General features: G+C 41.7%; 1 protein-coding gene across 1 annotated transcript in view; it reads left to right on the forward strand.

The window, feature by feature from the left end:
* Window positions 1-11124, forward strand: part of LOC149350986 (protein BANP-like) — a 70957-nt gene extending 59833 nt beyond the window's left edge. The window contains exons 9-10 of the mRNA XM_089580170.1: window positions 5790-5904; window positions 10582-11124. Coding sequence (XP_089436296.1) covers window positions 5790-5904; window positions 10582-10743 — 277 coding nt within the window. The 3' untranslated portion in view covers window positions 10744-11124. The remainder of the gene's footprint in view (window positions 1-5789; window positions 5905-10581) is intronic.
* Window positions 11125-11813: the final 689 nt, after the last annotated feature.

An 11813-nucleotide genomic window follows, 5' to 3' on the forward strand; every position in this document is an offset into this window, starting at 1 on the left:
ATGTTGCTTAGCAGGCCGCTCCTCTGCTTTGTGCAGGTTATATTGGTCAGTCTTCCCGGATCATCAAGCGTTTTCGATGCGTCTGCTGTCGACACGTGTCTTTGGCCACCGTTGTCACCGATGGTGCATAGTCATCTGCACGACAACTTCACGTCAGGAGCGCCACCTTTCAACCACCACGTGACCTCAACAGATCCAGCTTCAAAAGACGTCCCGCAAGAATTCGACTTCAGTGGGCATGGTGCAGCGACCATGTGCTTAACAAGCAGTTCTTCTGTCTTGTGCACGCTGTATTGCTCAGTCTTCCCAGATCATCAAGCATCTTCGATGCGTCTGCTGTCGACACACGTCTTTGGCCACCGTTGTCGCTGATGGTGCACAGTCATCTGCACTACACAACCTCACGTCAGGAGCACCACCTTTCAACCACCACGTGACTTCAACAGACCCAGCTTCAAAAGACACCCCACAAGAATTCGACTTCAGTGGGCATGGTGCATCGACGAAAAGCATGTTGCTTAACAAGCTGTTCTTCTGCCTTGTGCGGGCTGTATTGCTCAATCTCCCCAGATCATCGAGCATCTTCGATGCGTCTGTTGTCAACACGCATCTTTGGCCACCATTGTCACCAATGGTGCACAGTCATCTGCACTACAACCTCACGTCAGGAGCACCACCTTTCACCCACCACGTGACCTCAACAGATCCAGCCTTAAAAGACACCCCGCAAGAATTCCACTTCAGTGGGCATGGCGTCTTGACCAAGAGCAGGTTGCTTAACAGGCTGTTCTTCAGCCTTGTGCAGGTTTGTGACTATTATTCTACTATAAAGAGTGATTATCTGTGCCTTTTGGTTTTGTCGTGCCCACAGAAGTGCTTGGAAATTGCCTCTGATGTATATTCCGTGTGCAAATTGTTGCTCTGTGACAATGTCGAATTGAATCCTGGCCCTGACAAAGTAAGCAGTCGTGAATCGCTAGAGGAGCTGGTCGAAGGTCAGAGCAAATTAACTTCAGAAATAGCAGCTTTTAGGGAGCAGCAGGCTGATATTGAAAAAATGATAAATGATTCGCGCTCTAGATTTTTGGAATTAGAAAAACAAACTGTGCAATGGATTTCGATGGAGGTGAAATTCTTGAAGCCTGTGTACTGTGCGATGTCAGTGCACGTCAAAGAACACCAGGTGGTCGAAATTTCTGGAGTCCTTCACTACGGCGTCCCTCATAGCCTGAGTCGCTTTGGGACATTAAACCCCAATAAACCAGTAAACCAACCAAATCTAGAGTATTTTTGTACAGTCTGACCCCTACACCAAACAGAATATTGAAGCACTGGAACCAGTCCGGTGAAAAGTCATTTCAGCTTTTCAAAACATCGCTCTACTGTCTCTTCTCCAGTTTTAATAAGAACATGCCATCCAACCACTGCAAGTATGAAGGAAAATTGAGACTAAAATTTCTATTTTTGCTCAAAAACAACAAATTTTCTGTGAGTCCTCAACCTTATCTTATGCCCCTTACTACTCGACATACAAGGAGGCATCATCATGCTCAAACTCTAACTCTATATGACGCCAAAATAAATGCATTTAAGTACTCTTTTTATCCATGCACAATTGAGGAACGGAACAAGCTGCCTTCTGATGTGATTATAACCATTGAATCTTTTGACAAATCGATTACTTCTTACACATAGTCATGTCTCAAATTGGTATAAATTATCTCTTGTTACTGTTCAACATGTCTCATTGCAAATAAGTTGTTACTTATGTTTCGTGCTGTCATTGCAGTGAATTCATATTCTGCAATATTGTATTCTTCTCGCCCCTCCTACTAGGGCCTGTTGTAAGCGCCTGCGTTATTTGTTAAATAAATAAATAAATAAAATTTCTTAAGGTGAAAGTTACTTTCATGTGTAATCCTTTCATTGGCTTTCTTACCTTTCACGTGGTAACATAAAATGGGAAGAATTTTGAAAGGCTTTAATTTTAGCCTGAAGGCATATAAGGAAAATTTAGAGCATTATTTACCTGTTCTAAAGTAGAAAGTGTATGGCTTTTGTTATTGTAATTATATGGTAATCATAAAGTAAGAAAGGTAGAGGGTAAAGAAATTGTGTGTTTTAAGTGTCAGTAACATTTGGCGACTGTTTATTTTTCAAAAGCCTATGCTAGCACATGTCATACATCAAGATTAATCTCGTCATGCTTCACTTCATTCAGGCTTTATCAACTAACAGTTATAATTCTAACAGTTGTTGCGTCGTTTAGAGAGGCAAGCCTTGCTGCTTCTTCTAACCAAAGTGCTGTTTTGTTCTATCTCAAATTTTGTACTGAGGGGTCATCCGGCTGTGGGTTTTGTTCATTACTACATTTGGGTGTGGCACTTGCCTGTTTCAGCTAGAATTAATTGAACACGCATGTTGTCTCAGTGATATGAGCTAGAAAGGTTTTTTTTTCACTGGTATGAACAGTGGTGCTGCGTGTAAGTTTGTAAGCTCAATTCCCATCCAGTCTTGCGTAACTCTTGCGTTGCCTTCATGGCAGGAGTTTTGCCCTCTTGTTTAAAGGTTGTGCTGTTGCACCAGTGTGATCTCCATGAAATAACTGCTCTGACATCACTGCAATCATTTAAAAGGACTCCGAGAGCAAATTGTTGTCCTGTATCGATAGGTTACTGCATTCTAATGGCGGAGGCTACTTTCACTGAAATGGGAGATTTTATAAGCTAGCAGGAACTTAAAAATGGAATAGGGGCATTACTGCTACCGGCCATTTTTGCAGACAAACTGCCATGACATCAATACCTTTTTGTTGTAGATCTCTGAAGCTAGGCTGCACCATCATTCACTTAGAAACAGTGATCTCAGAGTCCTTTTCATTATTGATGTTGCAATCTTGAATCGAATGGCAGGGAAAAAAAAATTTCTCAGTTTTAAATCCAATTTTCTCAGCAATGAATGCTTCATTTTCTACCAAACATGCATCACCGTAGCCACAAAAAGCCACACACTTGATTTTTGCTAAAAAAAAAAATTATGGAGTGGTCCTCAGTGTGCCTTTAAATTGGAGAGGATTTCAAGGTGCGTTATAGTGTGTGTTATAGCTAGTGGTCGGACTTTTTGGTTTTTATTTTTCGGAAATTCGACGGACTTTTTTCGGGTTTTATTTCAGAATGCGTTTTTTTTTAGTATTATTTTCTGTCAATTAAATACTGACTTTATTCGGTGATTTAATATGTCAATTCTGTGCGGTCAGAAGTCATAGTCAATCTCGTCATTTTTGTCAGCATGGGCAGTTCGTTTGCCAGTAATCTTGCACTTGGAGGTGCAGAAAGAAGTGCTTTTTTCATCAAATAGTAAGGCAAGATGTCCGGCAGACAAGAGTACAAGTGGAAGTTTACTTCTAAGAACTAGGTGGAAAAGTTTTCTTTGGGTTGTCGTACTGCATGCAGTTTATAAAACTTATAAGCCAGTTAACAGCTCTAAGCAGGTGATGATAGTGAACAAACAGTGCTTAGCCAGCAAGCAGCGATGAGGTGTTGCTTCCCAATCTGCATAGGCATGTGAACTAGTGGAAAAATGCCTCAAATTGCACAACTGTGCAGCGTATCTGACGATACCACCGTCTCAGCACGCCCCTGACTTCCCTAATTAGTTCAATTTCCACTTGCTGAAAACCGAAAAGTTCTACCCCTACTTTATATCAAGGCAAAATTGCGTAGGAAAAACATTGCTGGAAGAGATATTTTGCCGTGCAGACTGTTATTTTTGTAACGAATAAAAACTATTTTCAGGATCATAAATTTTCTGCCTGAAGAAGTTCTGCTTTGGTTGTGTTTACCTTAGTTCAAGTATGAAGTGTTTCATGAAACTATTACACTCGGTGTTTCACAGTTTTTAAAAATAGGCTTTTTTTTTTGTTAGAAGAGTGCTTTATTTTTTTGACGTAGCATTGTTAGCAGTCTATCACATCAGAAAACAGCTAAGGCGTGATAACTAGTTGGCCGGTTAACTAATTCTGAATTGTTAACTTTATAACTCTTACAGTTAGTCTCCTTATATTTACTGAGAGGTGTGTAGCCTATTGTAAGTAATATCCATATCAGTTTTTAGAATTTCTAAAATGCAGTAACCTTCGGCCCTGTGGCCGAACAAATTGTGCTATTTCATCGAGCTACATGCACTGGAGGGGTTGCTTTTCCTGCAAGTTTCTTGAAAGCAAGTTTATTTTGGCACAATGCAGGCACAATTTGTTGGGCCACAGCACTGAGGGTAACTGCTTTTTCGAAATTCTAAAAACTGATACGAATATTACTTATGGTGAGCTACATGCCTCTCAATGAACAACGAGACTAACAGCAATAGTTAAAATTCAATATTAGTTAACCATCCTACTAGTGAGCACATCATAACTCCATTCTGATGCGCTACACCACTGGCAATGTTATGCTGAAGAAAGCACTCCTCAAACTCCAAAATCCTATTTCTAAAAATTTAGAACATCTTAGGTGAAACACCCGGCATGCTGAGGCCGTAGTATAAACACTGGACTTGCTTTACTGGGATTAACTGGCTCTATATTTCACCGCACTACATGGATGTGGTTATATGAAAAGACAGAGAAAAGTTTGCAATCTGAGCAGCTGGCCAGTCTACCTGATGAAACAAAAGCCATCTGCTCAAAGTTCACATTAGGGTGAGAGGGGCAGTGGGGTACCCTGGAAGCTGTCCCGGGCATGTCGGGGTAGCTGCGCTTTGACATTGGAGTAGCTGGTGTCACCTGTTGATGCTTCATTTATCAACTAGGCACGTAATGTAAGCATTCATTTTGAATGTTCTATTAGCTCTTGGTTTAACCCTTTAAAGCACTTTGTTCACAATTGTGTGCAAAGCAAACTCGCAGTATTTTCTCAGTGTGTGCTGCACCTAGCAGTGATTTCTTTGTTTCAGGTGAATTTAACATACTTATTGTCACGAATAAGATGTTTTTTTTACACCATGTAGCACACTCAGTAAATAATATTTTGCGGAGCAGTGAGCGAGGCAGCACGTTGTTCGAAATTTTTATGCAGACAGATTTTGCCACCAGTAATAAAAATTTTTTTTTTTCACAATTTCAAGCGTAATGTGCATCTTTAAAACAGAAATTGATTTCGCAGTCCTTTGGGTGTTGACATAACAATTCTTGCCATTTCGATGTTATTTCCATCAATTATGACACTGTACAAAATTTTGCAAATCCCTCTAAAAAGTTAACTGCTCTTATTTTGCACTCGAAAACTAACAAATTATCGTTATTAAAGACTCAATATAATATTTATGTGGAAAAATATATGTTTCCACTGGAAACAAAAAATGCCACCTGAAAAGATTGGGTTATCTGAGTTTTGGAATTTTGATTGAGAATTTTGTCCATCTGAAAAGTACCTTGCCATGCACATCGTGTACATAGGTAAAAAAAAAAAAAACATTCTTGAAGTCTTCAGGCTTTCTGTTTAACCGTGTGGGTCAACTTTTTTTTCAAGCTCACCACACCCAGTCAACATTTGAAACTTAAGAGTTGAAACTTCAGCTAGTTGATTTTTTTTTTTTTTTCATTCCTTTGGAACCAGTACACTTCATGCTGACAGACCATTGCAGTGCTGGACTCTCTTGCACAGCTGTTTCGGCACAAGAATGGAGACTTCATTTCAGTATGTTACTCTGCCAAATGGCTGTTGAGTATGACAGAGGAATGTGGTGGATATTTGGCTGCTACATTGTACTTTTTTTTTCTTTTTTTTTTACAGAGGGGTAAGTTCTGGTGTATCTTCACTTGGCTCTCAGTCTGTGGAGGACTCTACTGAGCAACTGGCACTTCTATCTGAAGATACCCTGCGTGACATTGCCAGCTTACAGCCACAGGTGAGAACAGCCAGCTTTGCATGCTAGTGGATGCCATCTTGTTGCACCAACCAGACAGAGTGGTAAAGAGGAGCATGTCTTGTATTTTGATTTTGTTTCCTTTTTTTTCTATCCAAAACACAATGTTACAAGCTGGAATTTCACTACAACTGTCAGCCTTCAAGTGTGGGTACAGGCCTCTTGCCTCTCTCCTCTCTTCTGTACAGACAGAGACTTCCCTTTAGTCACTGGTATCGTTTTGTTTATCTGCAAGGGCTTTAAGTCTGTGCTGGTGGTGCCTAAACTGCAGTATCTATGGCTATTATGATCACAGCAAGCATGGACAAGGCCAAAAGGGATATGTTCACCGTACAGTGTGGGTGCATTGTTCATCTTGTTTCAGTCATCATTTACATTTATTCGGCAAGCCCCACCACCATTGCTCAAAGCATTGTTTTATTCTCTCAACCGCCTTGCTGGCATTGTTGCCATTATTCATGTCACACGCACTCTATCACAGTCTGAGTGGCATCACTAACATGTCTTCAGCATCCATCATGACTTCTAGGGTCAGAGGTGGTGGCAATAGGTGCGAACGCACAAGTTTAATGTGCCAAGTGGTCTCCTCAGGGGTCAGGCATTGGTGACATTTCGTATCAAATCCAAGCAATAATTTCGCATGGTGCTGTCTGGTCCTAAGTATGCTGGCCCTCATCTCACATAAGAGGCCACTTCCTATCGTGTTGTTTTTCATGCTTTCATTTCTGATTTTTCTTTGCTCGGTACAGTACAAGGCCAGGGATGGCTTGTTTGCTACTTCTTGTCTCCACTTCGCTGTCTTAACTTCTGGTTTCGTTTATGTGGGTTTGACGTCCCAGAGCAACTCAGGCCATGAGGGATGCTGTAGTGAAGGGCTTCGGAAATTTCGACCACCTGGGGTTCGTTAACGTGCACTAACATCGCATAGTACATAGGCCTCTAGAATTTCGCCTCCATCGAAATTTGACCACTGCGGCTGGATTCGAACCCACGTCTTTCGGGCCAGCAGCCGAGCACCATAACCACTGAGCCACCGCGGCTGCATGTCTTAACTTCTGTTCTCTGTTATAAGACCTTTAGGCACTAGGTAAATTTGAGGACCATTGTTAGAGCCACTCTGGGGACTTCACGCATCTCTTTGAGACGTCTTGTCCATTTTAAAATCCACTTGGTGCATAGGCAACGGAGGTGCACATATTTGTGCCCTTCTCTCAGTTGGGTTGAGTGCTGAATTGTCGCTCGAATAAGAGTTCGGCTTTGGCCTCACGGTCTTGAAAGGTGAACCACTCAGCATCACCCTGGATAGCCACGTTGGGGACATATCTGTGTACGCCCAGGGTAGTTTGTCCGGTGTCCTGTTGGTGGGCTCAAGGGCTCGTTGTGTCAGCGAGGAGAGGCATGGCATTGCATTTACAAAGGTCAGTGTGGTTCAAAGCCACTGGCTTCCAAAGTGCAGGAACAACCTGAAAACGTCTGAAGGCCCAAAAGGCTTTGTGCACGAGATATGCCCATTGTTGCATTGCCCTTGCCTGGAGCCTTGTTTCGTGCTCACATAGGAAGCGCCTGCCGCTCGTGAGCGTGATGCAGAGTATGTGTATGTGCTTTCCCACTCTGCTGTGTTCCCCTGTAGTTGCACAGGTCGCTTTGTGGTGACAGTGCTGGGGCAATGTCCTTCCACAATTGCCGACTTTCATGGGTTTTAAGCAAGGCCAAGTTTGTTTCCTTCTTCTGAACAAATGTCCAAAAGCGTCCAAGATCACGGTGTTTTTGATGTAAAAGAATGCCAGAAGGTGTCTCATTAGGGTTGTCCCATCTTCCATGTATGTGAGGTTGAAATTCTGGCTGCTAGTCTCAAGTTTCTGTGTCATTGGAGACACAGATGACATGAAGAGTAAGGGGGACTTCAGCTAGCTTATCTTATTTCTGGTCGCACCTCTGCCAGTTCTGAGCTGACGTCATTTCATTGTGTGACCTCCAGGTTCCCCCTGTACACTTCTTGTAGGAGGCACAGTTACTTTGTTGGTTGTCAGAGCTTCTTTAACAATATCCAGAAGGTGTTGTAGGCATTAGAGTCATAAGCCTGAGGAATGTCTGGGAAGCCTAGCAGGAGGGATCTGTTGTCTTGTGCTGCTGTCTTCCAGTCCTGGGTAACCACAAACAGGGTGTCATCCAAGCAGCATCAAGCTCCGAAGCCCATCTTAAGCTCCCTGAGGATGTTTTCCTTCTTGGCTCAGCTGTGGAGTCATGCGCATACAATGCTGTTGAACAGCCTCTCAAAGACAGACACCACTGAGATCGATATAACTAGTAGTCAGCCAGTGACCAGATGTCACCAGCTCTTTTAGTGCCAGTCATACCCTGCAGCACTTCCAGTTTCTTGGTATCTCATTAGTGTTGTTTATTTTGACATGTTATGCCACTTGCTAGCCCAGCTATCATTCATCATTGTCATTATTTATTTATTTTTATACCCTTAAAGGCCCGATGGGCATTTACACAAAGGGTATTACATAAGGGGAATATAAAACTACTCGAGACGCCGAACAGTTTTTAGTGCAACAATGTAATAAATAAGGCAACAAAAACAACTAAAAGTTGATACGGCAAAATTTTCGTAGTGTAGTTCGAATTTAGTATTTCAAATGTTACATAAGACATTATTGAACATGAATCACCATGCAAAATTTGCCTGTGCTCATTATCTAGCTGATAATTTAATTTATCCTTCTATTTAGTTTCTGCTTCAGCAGTTGAAAGATGGTTGTGACATCACAAGTGAGCGCCAAATCACGTGAGGCATACAAAAACTGCAATATAAAAGCTCTTTGTTTACTTGCTGTCATTCTGGCTTCTGAAGCAGTTTAGTGTAAGAGTTCGAATCAATTAAAATGACAAAGCAGCAGTTATACTGCAGTTTTTGTGCGTCTCGCGTGATCTCATGCTCACTTGTTACGTCGCTACCATTGTCTGGCAATTGAAACCGAAACTGAAACTATAGAGGAAAAAAAATTCAGTTACAAATTATTCATTGAGCGCTGACAAATTTCACCTGGTGATCCGTGTTTACTAATGTCGTATGTACCATTCCAGAGCAAAACACTCTCCGAAAAATTAGATGTCTCCACTCCTTCAAGGAGCTCATTGACCGCTGACAACAGAACGAATAAATCATAAAATTGACAAAATAATCAATGACTGTAGAACGAGATTTTAGGTTTCGTTATGGTAACAACTGAATCGGGGAGTTTGTAGCATGATGAAATTGCTACAAGAAATAGTGAGGAAGGAAACGAAGCTTACACATCAATGGAAGAAAAGCTTTGCAAGAGTAATCAGGTCTAGCAGAAATGTGGGCAGGAGGTAAACAGAAAACTCACTTTTGGTGACACATAATATGTAACATTTTGTGAAAAGATGTTACTCTTTCAGCATTATGTTTATCAGCCAGATTAGAAAGAGATATGGTGTATTAAACTGCTATGCATTGCAGTGGTGCTGGTGTGTGTATTTGTTCTGCGGCACTTTTTTTTTCCTGCATTAATATTCCATAAAAGTCAGTAAGTGGTCACCTGCATTATAGCTAGGGGTTGGACTTTTCAGTTGAAACTGAAAAAAAAAAGCGGTAAAATTACGCCAGGCTCACTTTTCGATACTATTCGGTTTTAACCGAAAAGTGTTGGCTGGCTGCTGAATGCGAGTTACACTGACTTAAAGTTGAAAACTAACTAAATAGGGTAGCCAGGGGCATGTTGGGATGATGGTATTGTAGGATAAGCAGCGCAGTTATGTGATTTCAGGTATTGCTCTGCTAGCTTGCACACCTCTGCATAACAGGAAGCATCATCTCCTCACTGTCTTCTAGCTAAGCACTGTTCCTTTACTATCATCGCCTGCTCAGAGCAGTTAGTCGGTTAATTAGGGGTAATCAAATGCATGTAGGACACTGAACACGTATCCACGAATGGGCGTCACGAAAAAGTATGCGTTGGCTACCGCGACAATTGAGTGGCAGTTCCATCACTGCCATCAACACGCAGACCATGTGATGCCCCGCACTCACACTCAATGCAGCATGACAACCCAGCAATAACATGTAGACCTAGTTCTTAAAAGTAAACTTCCACTTACGTTTTTGTCTGCCAGCTATCTCATTTAACTTGAGTTACTCTTTTAATGAGGGGGTAGCAATTCTTTCTAGAAGCACTGCTCCAAGTACTAGCATTTGCACGTTATTTACTGGTAAATAAATTGTTCAGGTTGAAAAAAATACCGAGATAGACTTCAAATGACTTTGACCACACAGAATTGCTACATTAAGTCACCTTGAAAATCACTATCTCTGAGAAAAGTCAGTATTTAATTTGTCGAAAATAATATTCCTTGAAAAAAAAAAAAATTAATGTAGCATGCTAAAAGGCCAATGATTTTTCAAAAAATAGAAAACGAAAAGACCAACCCTTAGTTATAGCTCTGCTTTCACTGGCTCCTTTGAGTGTTCTTTTCACTTATCTTGAATTTTCACCTGTATTTGCCACATTTGCCAGGTTCTGGAAGTAAGCCACTTAGAAAAAGGATTATAGAGCTGTGCTACTTTTAAAAATGTTTGAGTTGTTATAGCACTGTGTCAAAATGTCTTTCTTGGTACGATCTCCCACACAGATCATCCGCACTGAGCATGGGGACATCCAGGTCGTACAGGCGACTGCAGAGCAACTTGCACAAATGGAACAGGGCCCTCAGATACATATTCTAGCCAGCACAGAAGTTCTCAGTGCCACGGATGTTGAGCACAATGAACCTGGAGAGGATTTAGAGCCGTGACAGTACTGAAAGTAGCAGTGCCTAGCTTCAAGTGCCCCTCTTCCAGAACTGGCTCAAGGGAGCTACCATGTGGTAACTTGATCACTGCTGCTACAACACTTGGGCCAGAAGACAAAACTACAGACATTGTGCTCAACCATGTCGAACTCAATCCGGCTTTCTTGGTGAAGTTGTCTGAGGCCACAGGGCATCGAAACGAGTGGTGATGTCTGGTGTTCCTAATGGCAAGTGGTGAATCATTTGCATGTGATACTGTCAGCCAGTTTCTTTTTAGTAATTTATCAGTGCTTCTTTGTTCTTCAAGAATCGTGATGAAGTAAGTTGTTCAGTATGTTACTACTGTTGCTGTAAATATGTGTACATAAATTATCCACATTGCAATTTTTTAGTCTGTCTTATACTCTATCAGAGAAATATTACACAGTATACTGATGCTCACAAGTAGCCTGTATCACTTTAATTTTACACGAGTAAACCGCAACTTTTTTTTCCACCTGCTGTGCTGTCAGTGCTTTAACTTCAGCCATGTAGGAACCTTTTTGTGTGTGTAATAGCAGTTCTAGGGAAACATAACTTCTGTAGCTGTGGGCTATAGAAAGCAGACAACCAAAAAAGCACTAGATGGAATATTAGCGAGATTCTTGGCCTATAAAGGGTGCCACCAGCCATTTGTTATGGCAGACAACTGGATGATGACAAATGCCCTACCGCTTCATTGCATTTGTTTAGTGGTGGATTTCCAGATTCGACGTGAACTGCTTGTGCAGTGTTTTTTTTTTTTTTCTTCATGGCACATCGAACTACTCATAACCTCAGTATTGCACTTCTATATGACGGTGAAATTGCATAAAGAACACCAAGCCAACGCAGTGCTCAACGTCCAGTGTCCTCCCCGTTACCAACAGGTCGACTCAATACAGATACCAACAGTAGAGTGAATGAAATTGCACATTCCCACCTTGATATTCTATTTAATGGAAGTTGCAATTGCCCCTGACGCTAACTCAGTAGCTATAGGTGCTCCGGGGCTGCTGAGATCAGGGTGGCAGGTAATATTCCCCAGCCACAGC

The sequence above is a fragment of the Amblyomma mixtum genome, chromosome 3, assembly GCF_055824585.1.
Source record: "Amblyomma mixtum isolate Tamu chromosome 3, ASM5582458v1, whole genome shotgun sequence".
NCBI classification, from domain to species: domain Eukaryota; kingdom Metazoa; phylum Arthropoda; class Arachnida; order Ixodida; family Ixodidae; genus Amblyomma; species Amblyomma mixtum.